This window comes from Blastomyces gilchristii (assembly GCF_000003855.2).
Source record: "Blastomyces gilchristii SLH14081 genomic scaffold supercont1.15, whole genome shotgun sequence".
Taxonomy (NCBI): domain Eukaryota; kingdom Fungi; phylum Ascomycota; class Eurotiomycetes; order Onygenales; family Ajellomycetaceae; genus Blastomyces; species Blastomyces gilchristii.
In genome coordinates this window covers 268,566-292,932 of record NW_003101668.1, presented here as the reverse complement: position 1 = coordinate 292,932, position 24,367 = coordinate 268,566, and the positions used below count along the sequence as shown (strand labels likewise).

The 24,367-nt window shown below is 47.8% G+C and overlaps 7 protein-coding genes across 8 annotated transcripts; 5 read left to right on the top strand and 2 right to left on the bottom strand.

The window, feature by feature from the left end:
- Nucleotides 1-666: 666 nt before the first annotated feature.
- Nucleotides 667-2,984, top strand: BDBG_06096 (HASPIN protein kinase; the record flags this gene model as incomplete). Its single annotated transcript, XM_031722459.1, has 4 exons — nt 667-1,324; nt 1,348-1,823; nt 1,969-2,315; nt 2,393-2,984. 4 exons carry the CDS (start codon nt 667-669, stop codon nt 2,967-2,969), a joined length of 2,058 nt encoding a protein of 685 aa, XP_031579685.1. The 3' UTR covers nt 2,970-2,984.
- A 12-nt stretch (nt 2,985-2,996) lies between these two features.
- On the top strand, nt 2,997-7,610 carry BDBG_06095 (regulatory protein). The gene is made up of 3 exons (XM_002622869.2): nt 2,997-4,670; nt 4,742-4,796; nt 4,883-7,610. The coding sequence occupies exons 1-3, from the start codon at nt 4,514-4,516 to the stop codon at nt 7,260-7,262; spliced, it is 2,592 nt and encodes an 863-aa protein (XP_002622915.2). The 5' UTR covers nt 2,997-4,513; the 3' UTR covers nt 7,263-7,610.
- A 1,183-nt stretch (nt 7,611-8,793) lies between these two features.
- BDBG_06094 (solute carrier family 29 (equilibrative nucleoside transporter), member 4) lies at nt 8,794-11,235 on the top strand. Its single transcript, XM_002622868.2, has 2 exons — nt 8,794-9,260; nt 9,398-11,235. The coding sequence occupies exons 1-2, from the start codon at nt 9,046-9,048 to the stop codon at nt 10,620-10,622; spliced, it is 1,440 nt and encodes a 479-aa protein (XP_002622914.2). The 5' UTR covers nt 8,794-9,045; the 3' UTR covers nt 10,623-11,235.
- On the bottom strand, nt 10,865-15,123 carry BDBG_06093 (ABC transporter ATP-binding protein). The gene is made up of 3 exons (XM_002622867.2): nt 13,093-15,123; nt 12,384-13,019; nt 10,865-12,310 (listed from the first exon to the last, which is right to left on the bottom strand). The coding sequence occupies exons 1-3, from the start codon at nt 14,332-14,334 to the stop codon at nt 11,696-11,698; spliced, it is 2,493 nt and encodes an 830-aa protein (XP_002622913.1). The 5' UTR covers nt 14,335-15,123; the 3' UTR covers nt 10,865-11,695.
- BDBG_06092 lies at nt 14,603-17,213 on the top strand. Of its 2 annotated transcripts, XM_031722458.1 has the most exons (3): nt 14,603-15,908; nt 16,006-16,738; nt 16,816-17,213. In XM_031722458.1, exons 1-2 carry the CDS (start codon nt 14,917-14,919, stop codon nt 16,541-16,543), a joined length of 1,530 nt encoding a protein of 509 aa, XP_031579684.1. In that variant the 5' UTR covers nt 14,603-14,916; the 3' UTR covers nt 16,544-16,738; nt 16,816-17,213. The 2 variants fall into 2 exon arrangements, with proteins under 2 accessions (XP_031579684.1, XP_002622912.1); XM_002622866.2 differs by having other exon boundaries at nt 16,006-17,213.
- BDBG_06091 (alpha-1,2-mannosyltransferase) lies at nt 16,628-20,021 on the bottom strand. The gene has a single exon (XM_002622865.2). It carries the CDS (start codon nt 19,499-19,501, stop codon nt 18,011-18,013), a length of 1,491 nt encoding a protein of 496 aa, XP_002622911.2. The 5' UTR covers nt 19,502-20,021; the 3' UTR covers nt 16,628-18,010.
- On the top strand, nt 19,805-22,765 carry BDBG_06090 (acyltransferase). Its single transcript, XM_002622864.2, has one exon. It carries the CDS (start codon nt 20,891-20,893, stop codon nt 22,286-22,288), a length of 1,398 nt encoding a protein of 465 aa, XP_002622910.1. The 5' UTR covers nt 19,805-20,890; the 3' UTR covers nt 22,289-22,765.
- The last annotated feature ends 1,602 nt before the right edge of the window (nt 22,766-24,367 follow it).

Sequence of the window (24,367 nt, the reverse complement as noted above, 5' to 3'; positions counted from 1 at the left end):
TTGACCTCTTTCTCTCATCTTCTTCACCTATAGCCAACATACATCAGTAGCTGTGGAACTGGAAGGAGAAGTAGACGTATCACCTTTTCTTTTCCCATACCTGCACATGGGCCAATAGACATATTGCCAATATCGAATATTCTCAATTGTAAATGACATCATCGTGATCAACTGGGAACTTTGAAGATTCAACCGACAAATCGTGTAACAGTCATTTCAATACACCAAATTCACCCTCTTTATCAATTATACACCGGAGTAGAATTGGCCCTCGATTGATGAAAAAGAAAAGATCTATGTATGATAACTAATATTTGTAGCAGAATTTAGTGAGTTACAATTCATTTACATCAAACCTTCCGGCATCAGGAAACAACCTCGGCAGTCCTAAGTCACATGATGTGTTGTCTCAGCAACAGAGCTTTTAGCCGTTTAGGGAAATATATAAACATCAGTTGCGCCTCCGACCTTAGATCGCTGGGAGTGCTTGCTGCCTCATATATAGGAGTAATAACCCTCAACAACACTGCATATTATTGTATATAATCTATACATTGCTTATTATTATTTTTATTATTTTTATACTATTCACTCGAACCGTCCTTCTCTTCTTCCAAATCTACACCTCAACCGTCACACTCGTTTCAATTCTGCAATCGATGCGACATGTCGCTATTCTCACCCTCCGCCAGCCCTATATCTTCAACTAAGAGATTACCCCGGAATACACACACCTACACAAAGTCTGCAACTACTGCGGCTACCAATAATCGCTCACGAAGGGTATATGGCAAGCGGGAGGTAGATGCGCCCCGTGCGGTTCTCGAGCGGGAGCATAATAATGTCCCGAGTAAAGCTCCCGTTATAGCAAATGAAAGGCAGGAAGTTGAGGTTGAGAATATGATTACAGCTCTAGGAAAGGGTTTATCTGCGCTTCAATTGGACGTTAATGAGCGGACGGTTGATGTGGACAGGGACGAGGAGGATGTTTCTACAACTGCACAATCAGATGTGCCGGGGGAAAATGAAGCTCAAGGGCGCGAACAGCCTATGGTCGAGATCCGCATATCTGTTTACAATGGTGTCCAACGAGAGGCCGTCACACATGAACGAGATACCAACGTCTCCAAATCCCTAGAAACCGTCAAATCTAAGCGAAGACCACGACGCTCGTCCGGCTGGATCGAAGACCTAAAACTAAACAGCTACGTACGCCCCATCCTCAAAGAAGCAACGTCCCCCATATCCTCGCGCGGAGTCCAGAGCTTCGCAAGCTGGGCTCGACGGGCGGGTGATATGTTTACTGTCGAGAAGATCGCAGAGGGTTCCTACGGAGAAGTCTACCAGCTACGGCTCAGCAAAAGATATTTCCAAATGCATCTCTCCAAGTCACGACTGGCCCGCCTAAAGTCTACAAGGATGGGGTATTCAAATCATCCCCTCCGGCACAGCGGTGGCGTCGCTCCCAAGAAATCACCACCGTCCAGGAAATCGTGTCCGAGGTGCAACTCCTGAAAGCTGCTCGATTCCATCCCGGCTTTGCGAGGTTTCCGGGAGGTGCATGTCGTCCAGGGACGGTTCCCGGATACGTACCAACAGGCGTGCGCACGCAGTATAAACAGACGAATGCGAGCGAGTGTTTTAACCCGGACCCCAGTAAGGCAAAGTCGTACCCAGATACGCAGCTGTGGGCGGTTTTAGAAATGGATAATGCGGGCTGCGAGTTGGAGAAGTTTCCGTGGTCGTCGATTTTTCAGGTTTATGATATCTTTTGGGGGGTTGCGTTGGCCCTTGCGCGGGCGGAACAGTTTGCGGCGTTTGAGGTAGGTTCTTCTTTTTACTTTACATTTTTTTTTTTTTTTTTTTTTTTTTTTTTTTTTTTTTTTTTTTTTTTTTTTTTTTTAACTGAATGGATGTAGTAAATGTGTATTGCTAGACGTTATGTATAATCACTGACAGCCCTTGTAGCACCGCGACCTTCACCTTGGGAATATTTGCATCAAGCCTACGAAGAAGGCTGGTAACATGTCGATGGGCTCATCGACATCAGCCTTAGAAGGGTTGGGACGAGGTGGTAGGACAACGGGGTTTGGTCTAAGTGGACTTGAAACGACTATAATTGATTATTCGCTTTCGAGAGCAGAGTTACAAGCACTCAATACGCCCGATGGGGATGTGGAGGCGGAGGCAGAGGCCGAGGCGGGGAGCGAAAATCCAACGGTAGAGATTGCCTGGTCGGATCTTGACAAGAGGCAAATATTTGGCGCAATTGGGCAAGACGCGGATGAGAAATTGCTGAGGGATACATATCGATTGTGAGTTGCTGTTTCTTTATTTCTTATTTGTTTCTTCTTCTATCATTATGCATGTCCTAACTCGCTATGTAAATTAGTATGCGATCCGAGGTATATCATCAAGAGAACCTCCTCTGCCCCACACAACCTCCTTCCAAACCCCGGCAGTGGAAGCACTACAACCCCAGAACCAATCTGATCTGGCTTTCATTCCTGCTGCAGATGCTCCTGAAGAAATTGGAGCCGCCCTGTCCGAACCAGGGACAGACAGCGGAGCCACTGCAACTACAACTGCAACTGCAACAAAAACAGCTGCAGCGGGCACCACTTACGCCCCGTCCCGCGAATCATAAGTTACATAGCAATACCGTCCACCATGGAGATGATGATTCGCCATTCAGATCACGAAAGAAAAAGACCGCCCAAGTTAAAAGGGGTGGTGGTGGCGGAACTGAAGAGGGTGGGAAGCAGTTGGATGCTGTTCTAATAAACAAACAACATGTTGGTCAACTGCAGCAGCAACAATTATTGAAAGAGGAATTGACAATGCGCCTTCAGACGACGGCGGATATGTTGAGTGTTGAGAGTGGGATTGGTGATTTGTATTGTGCGGGGGATCTTGTGGCTTTTGCCCTTGGGTCTGGATGGTTGGATGAGGGGGATTTTTTGTGTTGAGGCTGTGGGGTTGGGTGGGCGGGGGTGTTTTCTTTTTCTTTTTCTTTTTCTTTCTTTTTCTATCTCCATTTTAGATCGCGGGGGTTGGGGATGAAGATAGAGAGGTGATTGCTTTTCTTTTTGGGGGTATTGTGGCTGGCGCTATGCTATATGCATATATAGGAAGGGCATTTTGAACCGGTGTTATTTGGGGTTTTGGTTTCATGGTTTGGTTAATTAAAGAATATTTTACATTGTTTTATCATAAATCCGGGGGTTAACAGAGGGTGCTCAAACTACGCGGATCCAGCTGCGTGTGTGGTCCTGCGGCAGCTGGACCCTGACATACCAAGTCGTCCCTGGTCACTCTGGCTGCCGATTGCTAAGACCGCGATGGGGACATGGTTCCTTGGGTCTCTGGGAACAAGAACAAAAAACGTCATCATCAATTTGACACTAACAATAGCTGGCTGCTCGGGCGGGTAGGTTGATGCGAGAGTCGTCGTTCGGATACGGGACTACGGAGCTACGCAGTATGCAACTACGCAGTACTACTGTGTAGATATGGGGGTTTGCCATGCTGCATTCACGATTAGCTTCTTATGTATCTACGGAGGTGGTGTGGAATAAGTGGTTATACAATCCTTACTGTTTAGCTGTTTAGAAGTGGCACCTGTTGTGCCTATTGCTCAGCTGGCTGGGCACTACTGAGGGCCTATTCTTTAGGGCCTCAGCCCCTAAACATTGAAGGTGCGGGCCGGCACAATTTGAATCTGGTACTGTACTGGAATTTCAATATAAATTTCTACCATGTGCAAGTACTTATGTTTCCACACCTCCGTAACTACCCCGGGTCCCAAATCTCTCTATTTTGTTAGTTATGGCAGTACTTTATTTTCTACAGGACACTGAATTTGAGCATTTCAACTACCTCAGAGGACTTACACAGTAACGTAACTAACAAGAGGATGCGGGGGATCTACGAGGCGATTCATGGCATCTTGCTCCGGTGTCGCAGGAGCTAACGGGGCATTTGCATGGGCTCCGAGCTAGTTCAAGATGGCTGGGGTCGGTTGCATCCACTGCACTGGTATCCGTGCTAACTTGATAGTAAGTCGAAGAAATTGACAATCGACGAAGGGCCCGGTGAGCTGCTTTCTTTTTGTATTTCTATGATAGGCTGCAGATAGCTTAGACTTCTGCAGCCGGCAACCCAAAGAAGATCCCAATCGCAGCTAGCAGCGATGACGTGAATGGCCTAGCACTGTTAGAGTAATATACTGCGAGATGTGGCTTTCAAGATTTCCCCAACCTTCATTCAACCTTCCCCCTCTTCCAAGGCTGTTACTAGTGTTGGTATATAGTCTGCTTGTGGCTTGCTCACTGGCTAGTTCGCGGTTTAACTCAAGCGCTTGACCACCAGTGTTTGCACAAGCTTCCTCCCCTCCAGCATTCGACATCTATATTTCAGTACATGCGATCGGGATACTGCGTGCATTGACTACTTTCGTTTTAATATCGTTGCAGTTACTCTATGCGATCGTTTGAAAGCAGTATCCGTCTTCATGCTTAACCATCCAACCGCGAAACAGGAGGAGCCGCAAGAGGGAACACAGCGCGAACCTGCGCCAACTGCGACAAAGAAACCTAAACGATTCCAATGCATGCGCTGTGAGACGCGATTTGCACGACTTGAGCACCTTCAGCGTCATGAGAGAATCCGTGAGCACTGTTCCTTCTGCAGTAAAATGTACCTGGTGAAACTTCGGTTAACTCGTACGCTCTGTAATTAGATACACAAGAAAAGCCTTTCTGCTGTCAATTATGCGACCATCGGTTTACTCGAAGGTGGGTATTGAGTTTTTTTTCTTACATTGGTTGATTGTTGGCTGGAAGGTATAATCATAATAGTCCCACTGACTTGATCATACCAGTGATCTTTTGATCCGACATGAACGTCTCTCACACAATAAAGACGGACTGCGGAAAAAGCAGCCACGTCCTCCAAAACCGCGTAAATCAATGGCTAGGAAATCAACTCCTCCCGCTACCGCATCGCATCCAATTGCTCCTATAGCTATAAAACCATCACCAATGGATGATAGGCAGAGGACAATGTCTCTGGGATCCGACCCGCACTTATATGGCCCTGTGTATCCAAGAAGTGAGGCCAGCAACTACCCGCTGGCTACGCTGACAATGGTTGCTGAGCAGGTAGCTTCCAAAATACCTGATAAAACCGTCAATACGCATGCCTATAATGTCAAAGAAAACACAGGACTCAACCAAAGTGAGCCAGCCTGGAGACTATCAGGGACACCAGCAGCGGACAGCCATGCTATAAACGTAGATTTGAAGCATTCCATAGACGCGCTAGCCACCTTTCTAGATGATGGGGCACACCATCCTTATCAGTTTTCACCGTTCGTGAGCGTGGAGCAACCGGTACCGTTTTCCTGGCTGGAATCAACTAGTCACCCAGATGGCCCTGATGCAAATATTCGACCGTCCCCCACTGTTCATTACAAATCGAATGCCGACCAGGCAGGTTCATTCGCCCGTTTTGATCCACACTTTTCGCCTGCCCTGACAGAAAAACAGAAATATCAGACTGAACATACAATTCCACAGCGAAAACCCTTGTCCGAGGTGTCATCCGATGACAGACAGTCTATATTGTCCAGGTTAGAAGAATATTACTCAGTAATACCTGCAGGGTTTCAGTTACCTTCTCGTCTCGCTCTGTCACGATACATCGCTAGGTATATTAGCGGCTTCCACGAACATCTTCCGTTCTTGCATATCTCCACAATGTCGATCAGCAGTTGCGCAGTAGAGCTTATTCTCGCTATGGCCGCTGCGGGGGCGCAGTATTGTTTTGAAGATGAAAAGGCTGCCGGGTTGTTTTATGCTAGCAAGGAAATTGCTATGGAGCGCATAGGACGTAGAGGTGTTAATCCTGCGGCAAACCAGCGAAACGCAAAGTCAGGGTTAGCTTCTTCAGTCGGAGGCACGGATAACGATACAGTGCCACGCCCGCATCAATACCATGTTATACACAAAAGACATGGTGTACCTCCCGAATCAGCCCTGTCGCCACTGGTAACTCAAGACCAGCATCTGATCCAACAAACCCAGGCTCTTCTAATATTAATGGCTCTAGCGACATGGGCAAAGGGCAAAGACATACTCCGAGAAGCTGTTGCCTTACAGAGCGTGCTATGTACCCTCGTCCTTAAAGACGGTCTCCACAGCCAGCCTGCGCCTCATGATATCTCCTGGAATGATTGGATAGAGCTCGAATGCATAAAACGGACGAAATTCGTCACCTATTGTTGTTTGAACCTCCATTCCATAGTGTATAACATCCCCTCCCCCATTCTTAATTCTGAACTCAATCTTTATCTGCCATGCAGCGCAGCCGAGTTTGAAGCCCCAAACCGGCATAAGTGGTTGGAGGCGAGGGCCAAAGCAAGCCCTCAAATAAACTTCCAGGAAGCTCTGAATCGCCTGTTCTCGCATGGCGGAAACGAAATCACGGAATGCAATTCAGCCTTGGGTAACTATATTTTGATCCATGCGATAATCCAATATGTATTTTTTCTCCGCCATTTTTCTCGTGGTAGATTCGATGGTAATCGCGATGTCGCGCCAGAGGACGTAGCTGCAACCGAGCAAGCACTACGGAATTGGCAAATAGGCTGGAAGCGTAATCCTCAATTATCCCTTGATCCACACGATCCAGATGGCCCGGTAGCGTTCAACTCAATTGCGCTTTTACGTCTTGCTTATATCAGGTTGAACATCGATGCAGGCCCCGGAATGTTGCTTGACACTCGAGATCCAGTCCTGATAACTAGGACTTTCCGCGCAAACCCGCGGGTCAAACGCACGCCGAAACTCGTTCGCGCCGTTCTACATTCAGCCCAAGCGCTAAGTATTCCGGTGAAAATCGGCATTCGGCTCGTGGCGCAAAGGCAGATGTTTGTCTGGTCCATTCAACACTCACTATGCTCCTTGGAATGTGCTTTGTTACTTAGCAGATGGCTGGAGGCGCTATCACAGCCCAATCCAGAACCGCCAGTGTCAGAAGACGAGCGGCGGATCGGCACTTTGTTGAAGGTGATGCTGGACGAGACGGAGTTTGCTATCGCACCGAACCTGCCTCTAGGATCCCCGGCCATGATCAGGCAGATGAATGCGGGGGTGTTGCGGGTGTGGGCGAAAATTTTCAAGGGTGCGCAGAGTTGGGCTATCCTTGATATCATTGGGGACTCGCTGAATTTGTATGCAGATATGCTCGAGGAGGGCTAATTCGGTGCCCTTTTGGGGGGCTTGATAGCAGATGTGAGGGAAGCGGGCTCATGTTGGAGAATTATAAGACCGCATTTGTGCTCGGGTGAAGCCCTGTCTCATTCTTATCAATAAGTATTGTTATACCAATAATTTCCTAGAACCATAGCGCCATGAGACCAATAAATCTATTCAAATAGTAGATTCTCAGAGACACTGTCGTTTTGCTATACGAGGTTGATACTCTCAAGCAAGTATTATAAAAGTCACGGCCACCACGTTTATATGACCCACTAGTGAGCGGCTGACGACAACGGAAATTTAATTTTACGTGGAAACAATGCAGAGTAACGTATGTGGTTTGGTGCGTCTGTGTCACCGGGTGGGACGCTAGCCACACGGCAATATCGATGTTCACCATTTATTTCATATACTGGACGCAGCGCACTTCTCATTCGCCCTGCAGTTGGGATGACATAAGAGAGGGTTCCCCATCTCACAGGCCTCTTTCGACATAGATGCCTGCCATGAAGAAGACTTACCGCACAGTGATGGTATGCGGACAGGTGATATTAGTCGCTGTTCGTGTCACCTCTCGCGGGTTTTTATCTAGGAACGAGGGGGCTATTTCTGGAACAGTCGTGGAGGGTGTTTTAACCGAAGAAAGCATGTTTGGTGCTACATGTAGCACGCTCGGTCTCTAGCGCCGAGCCGCGCGTGCCTGATCGACCCTCAACTTGTTTTATCTTTTCCTCACCCTTTGCAGGTATGATTTTCAGCCTCAAAAACAAAAAGGCGGCTGGCTGATATACGGGCACCGTTTTCGTACGAGACCCATGATTACTGCCCGAGTTCATCCATCAACTGCGATCGGCATAATCTAAGGGAAGCTTGTGCATCCCGATGACACAACCTCTGAACTGTCATGTAAACCTGTGGATCATATCAGAGGATATGCAGAGTAAAAAAAGGGCAGTCGTAGCCAGAGATCCACGGAGTGGCCACGGTCCCATGCACAAGGGCTAGGGGCCGGCAATAGATTCATCCGCCCAGGGAAGCATTTGCGGCAGGCAAGCTAATGTGGAGGTTTTGTGAGGGGGACGGTTGCAAATGCAAATATAGATCCCTGCAAAGGATGGAGATGATGGTGAGGTAGTGCGTTAGGGAAGCTTGGAAAATGCCAAGGCAATGCATTATGCAGCACGGAGGCATGTGTCGGTATCGAGGAGGGGTGTGGTTTGGTTTGGTGTTGGCCACTGATGGAGCTGGATGACTTCTCGATTCTACTCAGAAGAGGGTCTTATAGGTAAAGTATATGTGCGAGATTCCGGGATACGAGCAGCAGGGGCTGCCGCATGACAGGCGCCCAAAGGTTATTTCTTGGTTGGCCTGCACGTTAGAGGGTTGTCTGCGAAGGTATCAATGTGATTTCTGAAAATGGTAAGGGCTCGTAGTGTAATGTCTTGTGCTCTGTACTGCTACTCCCTTCATCCAAGATATATAAATAGTAGGGATTCGGAGTCGTAGTGTAGGTAGAGTCAAGAGATGGATGTTTACATCGTATCGGGATGTTGGAAAGTCGAATTAGGGTTGCTCCAGGAGATTGATAAGATAAATAAGCTCGATCAACCCAGGCACGTGATTCACCACTTCCAACTTGAGTCTGACACAGGATACAATATACATACCTATATATACATACCTATATATATATATGCACTGCGTGGCCATCTTCCAATGATGCTTTGATAACAACTGTCCCAACAACCACTTGACAACTGTTTGCACACCTCTCCGGCTAACAATGCTGGAAAACCGCCTGAGGAGCCTGCTTACCCGACGTCGACAGCAGTCGTACGAGCAATTGCGGGACGAAGCTGATGTAAATGAGATTGAAGATGGAAGCTCATATAGCGATAGTGGGAGAGGCCACCAGCTGGATGACTGTACGGCCTCGCCGTTCTCATGGCTTGAATACTCGATCCTGTTCTGGATGGGCGTGAATATGCTCTGGGCTTGGTATGTTTCATAAGTTGACCGGTTAAAGATGGAACTGTTTTGATAGCTCAATCTACTCCAATTTTTACCATGCGGGGCTATGTTGTTTGAGTGTATATGCATATATAAAGAGCTATAGCTAATATATGAACCCATAGGAACATGTTTCTGGCCGCGGCTCCATACTTCCAGCTCCGATTCACATCCAACAGCTGGGTGTTGACCAACTTCCAATCATGTATCCTTTCCGTCTCATGCGTCACAAACCTATCATCTGTCCTTGTCCTGGCTAAATTGCAGAAAAATGCATCTTATCCCCGCCGCATCATTTGGTCCCTCATCCTTAACATAGCTGTTTTCACCCTGTTAGCCCTCTCTGCCGTTCTATTTCGTGACGTCTCCATCCCTGTCTACTTCACCTTCCTGCTTTTCATGGTGTTTGGCGCCAGTCTTGCAACCGGATTTAATCAGAATGGGATGTTCGCTTTTGCCTCCGGATTTGGGCGGGCCGAATATACACAGGCTCTCATGGCAGGGCAGGGCGTAGCAGGTGTTTTGCCATGTATTGTCCAGATCGTTTCCGTCCTCGCCGTCCCAGAGCAAAGTGAGACCGTGAGCGATCAGGTGGTTCAATACAAATCATCCAAATCCGCATTCGCCTTCTTCATCACCGCGACTCTAGTATCTGCCCTTCCATTGTGTGCCTTTCTCTACCTTATCAACCGCCAAAGGAAATCAACCCCCCTCTTGAAGAACCCAATCGCCGCTAGGCCTGACGACGAAGAAGAACTCGAACCCACCACCGTCAACAGTCAACCCAAAAATCCAGTACCGCTTTGGCTCCTCTTCCAAAAACTCCGTTGGATGGCGCTGGCCGTCTTCCTCTGCTTTGCCGTCACAATGGCCTACCCAATTTTCACCAACCAAATCCAAAGCGTTAGAAACACGAACCCCACCACGACGACAGGAGGTCAACAAATCCCCCGACTCTTCCAACCCCCCATCTTCATCCCACTGGCCCTCCTATTCTGGAACTCCGGCGACCTTGTCGGCCGCCTCATAGTCCTCATACCCCAAATAAGTCTAACACACCGGCCCTTCTTACTATTCCTCTTCTCCATAGCCCGCTTCTCCTTCATCCCCATCTACATGCTCTGCAATATAAACGGGCGCGGCGCCTGGATAAACAGCGATGTCTTTTACCTAGTCGTCGCGCAGTTTCTCTTCGGCGTGTCGAATGGGTATCTTGCTGGAGCGTGTATGATGGGTGCGGCTGAGTGGGTGGCTGTCGAGGAGCGGGAGGCTGCGGGCGGATTTATGGGCTTTATGCTCGTTGCTGGGTTGACGTTGGGGAGTTTGCTGAGTTTTTTGGTTGCTAATTAGTTTTCGTTTTCTAATCTGCTAGCCTGTTTTGATCTTCATTAAGCTCCTGGTTTAAACTATGTACCTTATTATGACTATTACGACTGGACCTGGGCCGCTTCTCACGTTATTTCTTTATCGTTAGAATCCCTCAGATTCTCCCTCTCACATATTTTATTTCACCGTACCCCTGTTTATATCATGGTCGTCACAGTGGGCGTCGATGCTGCTATTATAGATGAGCAAGACAAGGCTGCTTGCGTTTCGTGTCCGAATATGGCCTTATCGGACTGAAGGTAGCCACTGATCTTGAAGAATTACTAGATAGTTAAATTTGCATATAGACTCTATCGATGAACAACTAGCCTAGAAAATGAATAAATCTATATATGCTAATTCATACAACATCGCTCTCTCTCTCACAAACACACATAAAAGTTCAAGTCGAGAGAAGATCATAGTAAGTTGCTTGGGGGAGGTTAGGGAAACGGTATGGATGTCATGTTTTTTGTGCTTGATAGATAGACTGATTGATGTGTTGATCTGATCGGCTAAAGTGGTGAAGACGAGAGGAGAATTGGGTTGGGAGGAGTGGGGAGTAGAAATGGAGAATGTAAGGGTTCAGGGTTGGCGTGTATATACAAACTAGAAATGACAACGGTCCGTTATGGGATCGTGGGAAGGTAGCAAGCAAAGTCGGGTGACGCCGACTGACATATATATTGGGAGGGAAAGGGGAGATGTATGCAAAAGTTTGACGGGAAGAGGGGGTCCAGACAAGCACGCCATCTCCATGAGATTTCGGAGAGCAAGAAAAGTAAGACAACAAAGGAATCCATCAAATGGATTAAAGGGGTACTGTACAGCGAGTAATAACTGAGCTGAAAACTTGAAAGATAATCGATTGTAGCCACCCAGAAAAAGGAAAGGAAAAGTAACTGGACTCATGAATACGGCGCCTCGGAAAGGGGAATGGAAAATATGATCACAGCAAGAAGAGGGACGAGGGGAAAGCAACGGGGAAAGTCGGTGAAAGGTGGGGAGGCAAAAGAGACAGACAAGCAATCCATATCTTAACTTGCTAGTCGTCAGTTTCATTTTGATCGTTGCCGCTCGGCTTCTTCCATGCCAGCAGTAACAGTAGCCTCCCCACCAGCCCGTTCAGAAGAAGCCTCCTTATCTTCTTTCTGCACTTTTCCCTCATCACCCGTCTCCTCCTCTGCTTCTGCATCATCATCCTCTGCATAATCCTCGTCCCCTTCCTGCAACATTTGCTGCAATTCCTCCTTCTCAGACGGCGGGCCCCGTCCCGCAGAACTGTCATGCGGCAATGGTCCAACACCACCTTCTCCACCGCTTAGCTGCCACTCCATAAGTTTCGTAAATGCGCCATCCGGCCGCGAGCTTAACTCTTTATAAGTACCCTGCTCCGCGACACGGCCATCTGAACTGAGCACAACAATAGTATCAGAGCGTTTAATAGTTGAGAGGCGGTGAGCGATGCTGATGGTTGTGAGGTTGCCGCGAAGGAGTGCTGCGAGGGCGCTGTTGACAAGGGTTTCGGATTCAGCGTCCAAAGCAGATGTGGCTTCGTCGAGGATGAGGATGTCGGGGTTCTTGATAAGGGCGCGGGCGATGGCAATCCGTTGCTTTTGGCCACCAGATAGCTGGGCCCCGCGGGCGCCGACGTGGGTGTCGAGGCCGTCAGGCTAGATGGAAGAGAGATGTGAGTTAGCCCCCTGATTAAATGAGGAGGAAAGGACGAAGAAAAAGGAGGCTTACGAAGTCACTTATGAATTGGCAGTTGGCTTTGCGTGCTGCTGCGATGATTTCCGCCCTTGTCGCGTGGGGTTTTCCGTAGGAGATGTTATCAGCGATCGTTCCAGAGAAAAGTACTGGCTCCTGAGAAACGACACCGATTTTCCTTCGTAATGATTTGGCATTCATCGTAGAAATATCCTTGCCATCTATCAGGATTTGGCCGTTTGTAGGGTTATAGAACCGGAGTAACATGGAAGCAATGGTTGATTTGCCACCCCCTGAAGGGCCAACGATCGCAACGTTGCTTCCCTGAGGGATTTCAAAGTCAAGGTCTTTAAATATGGTCACGGCAGGTCGGGTAGGGTAGCTGAAATCTAGATTCTTAAAGCGGATTGGTCCTCGTGCAGAAATGACATGGTCTCCTTTGGTGGGGGAGACTGTGGGATTGCGGTCTTGGAGTTCAAACAGCCGGCTGGCAGCGCCAACTCCCTTCATTAGTTCCGAATAGAAACTGGAGAGGCCGAACATGCTTGAGCCAGCGTAGGCAGTATACATGAGGAATGAAGTCAAGTCACCAATTGATATAGCACCGGATTGGACCATCCCGCCACCAACATAAAGCAAACTCAAGATCGTCATGTTGCCCATCAAACCAGTCTATAAACACACAACGCCTGTCAGTCCATATCAGGGTGCTAATAAAAGAAGTATGAGGAAATGAAATGCTCACTGAACTAAAGAATGTCGCGCTAACAAACGACTCTTTCTTTCCAAGCTCAAAAATCCTTCTGACTTGTTTGTTATATCGATTAACTTCCAAAATCTCCCCTGCGAAAGCCTGGCTTGTCTTCACATTCCCTAACCGCTCCTCTGCAATTTTTGTCAGGCTGCCCAGGTTTTTCTGAATCTTGCGGCTGAGATTTCTTATCGCTCTTCCGTAAAAAAACGCCCCAAGCGCTACCGGCGGCAGCAGGACTAAGAGAACACTCGACAGTTTAAGACTGACAAATGCCATCAGACCAAAACCTGCAGCGCCACTGACAAAAGCTCTCAGCCCATCTGAAAGATTCTGCGTAATACTCTTGCCAACGATTATCGTATCAGAGCTTAACCGGGAAATTAAGTCACCAACGCGATTCGCATCAAAAAACTCAGCGTCCTGGATGAAAGTCCGCCGGAAGAGCTTCGACCGCAGCCTCGCAACAATGCGTTCGCCCACAATCCGTAGAATAATAATCCGGCCATAGTTTGCCGCTGCGCCCACGGTAAGAATACCGCCCAGAACACCGTAAAAGACTGGGAGAGTGAGACCGAACAATTCATTGCCGCCTTCCGGGGTGCCATGTGTTGCGATATCAAGGATCTTGCCAATGGAAAACGGGATAGACATTGTGATGGATGACGAGATGAGTAGGCAGAGGAATGCTACGGACAGGATTTTGGCCTCTGGGCGAGCAATCTTCAACAAGCGCCATACCTCGCCAAAGCCTGCCTTTTTCCCGCCTGAATCCTTTGCTAGCCTGGCGCTGAGGTTTATTTTCGCCGCCTGTGATGCCTTTTCCGTGAGCTCAAAGCCCCGATGCATTTCTTCCAAGGCGGCCTTTTCCTTTTCCTCCAGCTCCATTCTTGCGTTCCGCGGGTTGTTCGGTGGCTCATGCTTGGTTACATTCTGTCGTACGTTTGTCGCGGAGAGGAATCGGACCTTCTGGAGGCAGCCCGGCCTCGCAATGGATGAAGGCGCGGCATGGTTAGTAGCTGCAAATGGCTTTCGATTCTCAGGCTGCTGGAGGATACTCGGACGTAGGGATGGGTTTGAGATGATCGAAAAATGCCGCCTTAAGTCATTGTTTGCATCAAGCGACGCTTTCTGAGCGTAGGCGGAGACTTGAGCTGAAGAGATTAATCCAGAATGAGCAATGCGCTGTGATGTTGCTCGTGGAATAGCGGCCGCAAGCAGCCCTGAGCTGCGCATTTCGAGAGGTCGTCAATGCCTCCCCTCGTGGGCTCCCTTGCTCAACGCCGCTCAACCCACGAACGACTCGGACCTATCGCGAGATGGAAACAGAAGGCAGTCCCATATTAAGCAGAAGCAAGGCAACCAGGAGTGATGCCCAGGCCCGAGTGTGTATATAAGGTGTTGTTGATATGGGATGGTTTTGTTCTGCTGTGGTCGGCGCCAAACAAGGAAAAGGTTGTCGTCGGTTGAGTTGCGGCTCTCGGAGAACAGAGTGGAATCACGGGGAAAATCGAAAGTCCAGATAAACAAATAAATACATACAACGCCACTCCGCTCCGATGGCATGTATATCTAACTCATAACAATAGAAACATCCCTTGCTCTCAATAGCTATAATTTCCCAAACAAAATATAGTAAGTTTTTAATTGAAGGCATGGTTTTACAGCAGACAATTTGATATACACCCTCTTCGTCCGCCAGTCGTCCCCGCAAACCGCAAATCAACCGCAAACCAAGCACTGGTTACCCCTCTATTTTCCTAAAGTGCGCCCCTGTTTATCCACCATTTTGTGCCCGCCTGGCTTCTGCTAGCCAATATGGTTCTCGACTATAGCAAATGGGATGCCCTCGAGCTCTCTGATGACTCCGATATCGAGGTGCATCCCAACGTCGACAAACGGTCTTTCATTCGCGCGAAACAGAATCAGATCCACCAACAGCGCATTCAGCGCCACCAGGAAATCGAAAGCCTGAAATACTCCCGTATTATAAACGATGGACTGTTAAAACGCATTGATGCTCTGATAACCTCACTCAAGAGCCATGAAGACAGCTCCAGGAACCCAGATGAGCTTATTTTCCAGGCCCTAATCGAGTCTGCTGGCGACCCTAACGAAGATACTCCCCCGCCAGCTCCTGAAGGTGTATTTACGCAGGAAAAGGAACAGCCCAAGTACTCGCAGATGATGGGGTCATTGGTGGACCAGGTCAAGAAAGAGCTGGATGAATCCAAAACGGAAAATCGGTTCCAGGACTACATAAAAGGTGTGGAGGGGCATAAGAATAAAGTCTTGGACCTACAACAGCAGTTATTGGAGAAGCTCGCTGAGTTGGAGAAAGAGGAGTCCAGAAAAATTACCAGCGAAAGCATACGTACCGGCTTTGACAGCAGCTTTGTTAACAAGTCGAAACCCAAAGCTACGGAATCTGAGGAGAAGAAAACGGGAGCTACTACTTCGGTTGAGCTGCTGAATCCAGGTGCAGCCAAGAGCACAAATGAGGCAGACGTAGTCTCCTCTGGAGCTGAAGCTGATGTTGAAGACGAGGGAGATGAAGATAACATTAAGGTCACCCCGCTGGCTAAGCGATTTGCCAAATTCAAAATCGGCGACTACAGCGGTTGTCTGCAATTCATCGCTGATCACCCGGAGATTCTGACGGAGCGCAAGACGGATGAACTACTTATGGAAGGCTTCGACGCCCAGCTATCCGGGAATGAAGAGTATGCCCGCCAATGTGTGCATCAAGGCTTACTGCTTCAATACTGTCGCTCTCTTGGCCGTGACGGCGTAGGCCTCTTCTTCAAGCGGTATGTTTGAAAGCCCCGCACTTTACTTCCCATTTATATTTCAAATGTAGCGAATATGAATACATAAGCTAACCGCCCTTCCGCCAAAAAACAACAGCATAACCACAAAGGACCACAAAGCCTCCGTCCTCTTCTACAACGACGTAAACGAAACATACGGCAAGATGAAAACGCGCGCCGCAGAGCTCGCCAAGAACGCCACCGGCGGCCCTACAGAGGTTGAACAAATCCAGCTCCACGCCGTCGACCCGAATACGAAACTCAACATCAAAATCCCCTCGCCCGAAGACACGGATGCCGACTCGGTTGCGGCGATGGAGATGTTCAAAACCTTCCCGCCCGGCCTGCAGCGGGCGCTTCAATCCGAGAGCCTGGATGAAGTTAATAAGGTTCTTGGGAAAATGAGTGTGGAGGAGGCAGAGGAGATTGTGGAAAAGTTGGGGAATAGTGGGATTTTGACGATGGAGGAAGGGATTGTGGATGCGACGACGGAGGAGGGGAGGAAGTGGTTGAATGAGATGGAAGGGCAGAAGGGGAAGGGAGAGGAGGAGGAGAAGGGAGAGGAAGGGAAGGAGGGAGAGGAGGGAGAGAAGGGAGAGGAAGAGAAGAAAGAAGCTGTTGGGGATCCTGAGTGAATAGGAAGATTGTTTCGGTGTACATTTGAGGGGGCGTGGGTTTTTTTTTACTTTTTTTTTTTTTTTTTTTTTTTTTTTTTTTTTTTTTTTTTTTTTTTTTTTTTTTGCGGATGAACCATGGAGTGCCAGGGAGTGATAATTACTAATCTACTGTGAGAAGTTCGTTCTATCTACTGTCTATGAAAAAAAGCCAAGGTGAGGGGGAGGGGGTTATCTGATTTTTGGCATTCTTTTACATACCGAACAGCTAACTAACTCATGAACTCATTCAGAATGCATGCAGCTGACAACTAACTCGAAGCAAAGCACAAAGGTCTCACTCACTCTACCAAGAAGGAACAATAATGAAAGTGAAAAAAATCAATGGGGTTAAATAGTGTTACATCCCACACCAGGAGTCATTTACAATTTTCGAAGCCCTGTTCTTTTGTTTCTCCTTCCCATTTGATAACCCTGATCACATCTTACTCTTAATGCCCCTGACAATGTAATGTATGTACATGTACAGCACATTAACTATGACCACACCTTTCACCGTTGTATGCTGTATAAAACAAGTGCCATAAAACTTGAAAATGAAACAACAAATATTGGGCGAAAAAAATAGTAGAGGAGCTTGGATACTATAGTATAGTGTCAGCCAAGATTTACTTTGTCATGGATGACTTCTGGTTTCATTTTCATACTAGGCTTCCCCCCCCCCCCCCCCAACCCCCTTTTTTTTAAAAAAAAGAGCAAACAAGTAGAAAACACAGATATTATAATGATACATTATTCTCTAGGGAGATAAAAATCGGGGGAAAGGGAAAAGGGAGACACGGAGAGCAAGACAGAAAGAAAGCAAGAGAGAGAGCTAGGTAGATGTTAACCAGAAAAGTAAAACAATAGAAGCTAACGTCCCATACCAAAATCTAAACGCCAGAAGGGTGATGTGTATCGTTCGCATAGTTGTTAGGTACCTAGGTGTATGTAGTGCCTGGGTAGACCCCAATATATGCATATATGTATGAAGAAAGTAAGCAAAGAACGCTCTGGTTCTCGGATTTTTCCAAGCCATCCAGTAAAAACATTCGCATAATAATAAAATGTTGGCTTGTGCTGGGGCTTGGGCTTGGGTTTATGGAATCCGTCGTCGGCGAAGAATGCAGCTTTTGACTAGCAGAGGCTGGGCTGAGGGACCGGTGCCATTTTCGCTTGGGGTATGGAGGTGGGAATTCGCCTTTTCTTCAATTCTGGAGATGAGACTTGGGAACGCACTGTACCCCCTGTCGTCGACTTAAGAAGCAATGGCGGCAGCGTTTCGCCCCATCTGTCCAAATTTTCCACCTGTAAGAGAGCGTGTGGGGTAGGGTCATTGTAATTCGGCCCCGTTTGGCATATTTTGGCAGCGGCCAGACCGGAAACAGTCAATTTGAAGAATAGAATAAATAGTAAAAAATAAATATAAAAATAAAATAAAAAATAAAATTATTTATCCGCCATGTACTTCATAAACTCTTCAATTTTCGCGCACAGCTTAGGTTTATCATTCCACGGCGTAAACTTGCCTTCAAGTTCGCACGCCGTCTTCCGCAACTCGCCCCAGAGTCTGCGCTCGATATCAAAACCGACTTTCTCAACCATATCATGTGAGGGACCCCACATGCGCTGCGGGCTGCCGTCAGCATTCCACGCCAGGCCCCTTTCCCCAAATACGCTGATGGGGTCCAATTTGGGCAAGTTGGCATGGCAGGTTATGAAGGATTCTGGCGGGGCGCTCGGTTTCCCGCCCCAACCGTAGACTTCGCCGTCTGGAAGGCGTGAGTCCCAGATCGGATGGGTTTGGAGGATCACGCCGCCTTCCCACCCGCCGTCTGGTTTGCGATAGCCGAAGACGGCGGGGCCCGTGGATACGGCGTAAAAGGGTAGATTCAGGATCATGGCAGGGGCTATGAAGGTTTCCTTATCTCCCTCGCCTGGGTGGCCTTGGGAGAGTAACGGATAGTAATGTGACGGGCCGTAGAAGTTGTAGTAGGCTGAGAGAAGAAGCATTTGCGCATGGGATTTCTTGGAGACCAGCAGTTGGCCTGATTCTGTGGATGCGTGGCGGAATCCTGCTGGGATCTTTTGGGAAGAGACGTAAAAGAAGGAAGGGTGGTAAGTAACCTGCCAGAAGTCTGGCCAGGTAATCAAGCCCGTTGAAAGGAATGGCTCCGAATCGAATAGATTGATGGGGTCGTGCATGGGGAACGAATCGGCATCGAGGAATAGCACCTGCTCGAAGGACGAGAAGAGGAGGGAAAATATCTTGAACTGGTACTTCTTCAGGCCCTGTTCGAGGGGAGAGTAGTCCAGAATATCTGCCAAGATCACACATCTCGCATTGAGCGAGGGCAGCAGCACACCACAAACATATTCATCGTATTCACTTTTGTCGGCCACGAAGATTTCTGCGGGAAGCGTCGAACCTGTTTGCCGCAGCATGTGCAGCGAGGTGACCAGGACCGGCAGGTATTGGCCGCCCGCGGTTGAGACGATACCCCGTGTGCCGGAAGTGTAGTGTAATTTTGGAGCAGTCGGGCTCGAGAACAAGCTGGTAAATCGCGAGTGCGCCGTCTTTAATATCTCCCTATCTTCCGGCTCCACTATGATATGCTCCGGGAGCGTAACATTATCGACCTCGTCGGGCTTAAAGCCAATCGCTTCAGGATGGTCTTCTATCCGCTTCGGTGACTTGCAGCGTGGTTCAGCGGCTCTGAGGATCTCATGGAAGCCCTGCCAAAACTTGCCGTGGTCCGTAGTGGTCGGGGTCGGGGCGCCTGATACCGGGCGATTACGATCGTTTGGAGGCCGAGAGGAGGAGGACGAAGAAGAAGAAGAAGAAGAAGAGGAAGTTCTGCGGAGGGTGAAGTACAAGAAGAGAACGATGAGAATGAGCGGAATGCCACGTCGATAGCGGAGGCCTTGAGCCATTATCATTGTTGATTGCGTTGGAGAGAGAGAACAAGCAAGCGGCTCCTCCGTCTGTCGGAGGGAGGACAGTCGGAGGAAGAGGGAGAGAGAGGGAGAGGAAAAAAGGGGGATTTGGACTTAGAACAGCCCAAAAAGCGGCGAATGCGACCAGCCAGCGATGACACAACCCACCGGCATCTTTGAAGAACAAGAATGATAATAAATAATAATAATGATTATTACAGAGGGACTGCATATATCTACGGAGTACAAGTTATCCACATGTACGCACAGTACCGACAACTCTCGAGAAGCCCACAGTATTATTAGCAACAATCTTCGCTGCAAGGTCTCGCATCTTCCCACCAAGACCAAGCTAACTAAATACCTTACTAGCCACACCTCCTGAGAAACTTTCTTTCAACATTATTTCTTCCATTCCGGCGGATACGATACAACAGTGAGCTTCATCAGTGAGCTCCGTTCGGCCAGACCACTTGTCCATGGATCAAGTGCTGGCTGGAGATGTGCGCTTGGCTTATCCCCGCGCTGAACGCCAAAAGGAAGAATGAATAAATAACTACGCCGCTAGTATTCCTAGTATTATTTATTAGCAGGGATGGGAATGATGGCGCCCGACTGCCAATAATAATGGTCCCACTCAGCCCCCGTTCGTTCGCCGTTCGGTTGATCCTGACTCCTGAGCGTGCGCTTGTCACTGCCTGTGGGGCTTCCGCGCGCACCGTTCATGCCATGGATGGCGTCTCAAATAATAATGAAAATTAGAGAAGAAGTTGTCGTTGTCTGGATACTACTACCTACTACTACTGCTGACTGGTAGTCGGAGTGCCCCAGCGGCACCGGGGGGGGGGGGGGTTTTGACTGGGGGACTTCTTCATTTCCAACCTTATTATGTTCAAAGGGTGATTGATATACGGGGAGTTATGGCACGATGGCTGAAGTGTCAACGGCTGGTGCCCCTTATCCAAAGCCAACCTTGAAATACAAATTATAACTCAAGGCTCTCTCGCCTCTTTGCGCCAACCAGAGCTAAAATCTCCAACAGCGGGTCACTTTTAGGGCCAGTGATCCTACAGGCAATACTCGTTTGAGCTCTAGGGATTCTCGTTTTGAGGGAGGCAACTTTCATTCCTCTCTCTATCTTCTTTCTGTCATTCTGTCATTCTGTCATTCTGTCATTCTTTTTCTCTTTCTCTCTTTCTACGCTTTCTGAGGGCCTCACAGCCTTCATCTTGCAATTATTTTTATATTCTACTTTATTTCCCAATGATTTCTTATTCATATATTTCTTCGTCTCATTCTTTGGAAGAAGCGCTGTCTGGCTTCTTATCCGCAATTTAATTTACACTCGCTCGCTCACGGTTGTCCTCCTAACCCTTCAACGACCAGAGAGATATGGTAGTCCTCCAACCACCCCGCCAAAGGGGGTTCACCTCCGGCGCTTTCTCTCTCCTTCCAACCATCGTTCAGAACAGATTCGATCCCAGATCAAGGAAACAGTCGAGGCCGGTCGGAAAAACCGCATATTTAGATGGCATCCGTGGCCTGGCTGCGCTCGGCGTGGTGGTGCTGCATATGGTTTTAGGGTTCTTCCCGAACTCCTCATATGCCTACAATGGGTCGGAAGGCCGCGATTCGATCTTCCAATTGCCCTTCTTCAGACTCCTCTATACCGGACAGCCGACCATCTTTTTCTTCATATCAGGCTACGTGCTATCAATTAGCACAATCAGAAAATGCAGAAGCCAATCCTGGGCCCCCTTACAGCTGGACTTGAGCTCCAAGATCTTCCGCCGTTTGTTCCGATTATATATCCCCTCCATAATCGCCACGTTTGTCCCCATGTTTATGGTGAGTTTTAATCTTTTCCCCGCCGTCGCCAAGTTCGGCGATGACACCATGCCACACCGCACCTTCGACATGGCCCCCCAGGAATCGACTTTTCTCCGCCAGTTCTGGCTCTGGTGCAAGACCATCCCGCCCCTCTTCTGGCCCTTTGACTGGGAAAACTTGAGCCAAAACTCCCCCTACGCCTACCAACTATGGACTATCCCCGTCGAATTCCGCTGCTCAATGGTCCTTTTCCTCGTCCACGCAGCTCTCGCGCGATGCTCCGGCAAAACCCGTCTGACCTTCAACGGCATCCTCTCCCTCTACTTCCTCACCTTCGAGAAATGGGACGTCTTCCTCTTCCTCGCCGGTTCCTTCCTCGCCGAACTAGACATCATCAAAGAAGAGGCGGCAGAAGCCCCGCTCCCCAAGGTCGAAACCACAGACACAAAATTCAACTCTAAAATCGCCCGCTATACCCCGCCGCCCTGGTTCATGGTCAGCATCATGGTCCTGGCCCTCTGGGTCCTCAGCGTCCCCGCCGCCGATATCTGGAACGCATGGACGTTCGCCGTGCTCGAATGGACCTCTCCACGCACCTACACCGCCTTCTTCCGCTTCTGGGACTCCGTCGGTACCGTCATGCTCATTTGGGCTATTACGGGCCTCCCGTCTGTCCAGCGGTTTTTCATCAGGCCCATCTTTCTCTACCTCGGCAACATCTCCTTCTCGCTCTACCTGACACACACCATCGTGCTGAAATTCCTCCTGTACCCGCTCATGCCATGGCTGTATATGGTTTTTGGATACCAGACGCCGTTTCAGTACGGGTTGACATTTGCTATTGGAGGGACAGCGACGGTGGTGCTCTCGTTTTGGGTTGCGGAGGTGTTTCAGAGGCATGTGGAAGAGCCGTCTGCTGTGTTTACGAAGTGGCTGGATGTGAAATGTTCGTCGACGTGAGTGTTGGAAGCATGACTTTCCCTTTTCTTTTGTTCCTAACTCACTGCGTGAGCGCTTCTTGTGTCCATATCGATATGATGATATATTGAGATTTTGGATTATCTCTTTTTCTTTCGAGTATCTGTATGATTTCGCCCTTTCTTTCCTTTATGTTGCTTTGCGGTTCTTGCTTTGCCTTTGCTTGGAGAGGCGCATAACTCCATATTTAGAATTCATATATTTGTATATCTAGAGTTTTTTATATACCAACGCCGTGGACTTCCATCACATACCCACATCAATATATATGCATATGTCTATATGAATGTTTACATATATTTTGGCACATTTCACGTTCTAGTTTATATTTCCCACTCTGCACACAAATTCTACACCGTGGGCCATCATCCAGCATATTCACTTTTCCGCTCATCTCGCTATATACCCTCAAACCTACCAGAACCCAAATACTATTATGAGTATACCACAAAAAATCATCTAGATATCATGAGCTCTCCTTTTTAACCTATAGCCCGTACCCGTCCCATACGGCGGCCATATCATATATGTCCTGTTGCCATTGCCAGATCTTAAAGTCGTACGTTAACCCGTGACTGTGTTTCTCATACGTTTCTCGATGTATGTATATGTACCCTCCGTATTCTGCTCAACGGTCATCCCCAGGCACCATGCGCCCATACCATGCCATGCCGTGTGACACATCTAATTCAACGAGCTGATTGGAATTGAAGTCGGGACAAAGGGGGGAGGGAAATAAATGTGTAGGATGGAAACCTGGCGGGTCCCCGAATACGCGACGCAGTAGTAGGTATGGGTCTGATGCTGTGAGACACAGAAACACAGAAACACACACACACAAGGATGATGTACTGTACTTGTACATTACATATATGGCCGCCCAACAGCGCCTGCTGAAACCTTTCAAAACTGCCTCTGAGTTTATCTGGATGGAAGAGTCTTCGGCGAGAACGAAAGCTGTGTCGGTTAAATTACTAGAATTCTTCTAACTACTATATTACCAATAACTAATCAATACTAACAAGCATCAAATGCTCGCTTACGCTGGCTTTGGTGCTTGCGCAGCCCCCTCTACCACTTCCACCCTCCCCCCTTCCACCCCCTTCCACTCTCTATACCCCCCCCTCTACCCCCCCCTCTACCACCCCTTCCACCCCTTCCACCCTCTACCCTCTCTACTGCCTCTATCACTCTCTCCCCCTACCACTCTCTTCCACTCTGTATCACCTCTATCACCATTATCAGATTAATCAGAGTCATACAGACTGCAGGGCCAGCTGTTCAATCCCATCTGAATTCAAAGAGATGCACATGACATCATATGAGATCATGTTATAGAGAATTTAGCAGTGCATGCCATGAACACAGACATCAAAAATGAATATAGAGAAAAGTATAAAGAATGTAAATACTATAGAGAATATATGAAAGAAGCAGAATGAAAAAAAAGAATGAAGATTTGAAGATTGATCTGAGCTGTATGAGTCAGAGCATTCAAATATTTTTGGTAGAATACATATGATATCACATTACAGTGTTTTTTTGCATGTATTGTCAGGTCACATAATCTGGCTTACTAATCCTTCCACCATATAACTAACTTCCCACAAGCCAGGAAGCAGAAAACTTGACCTCGCTAAGTGCGCCACTTGACCTCGTTATGTAAGCTGACCTCGCAAATGTGGCCCGTGCCACTATCTGACCTCGCTCAATACATCTTTTCTTGTAATTTGAAATCACTCAATTATTTATCATCAATTCTATAATCAATTCTTAATTAATTCAAAATCAATTCAAAATTAATTTAATACTGAAATTATTCTCAAATTTAATAATAAAGTAAGTATTTATATAATTTACATTAAATTAATTATCAACTGATTTTCAATCAATTATTAATTACTTAAATATATAGATTGAATCTATTTTTATTATTATAATCAATTAACAATCAATTCAGAATCAATTCAAAATCAATTCAAAATTAATTTAAAATTAATTGTTAAATATTTTTATCTTAATATATTTTAAAATTCTGTAAAACATCTCTTTATATTCTAT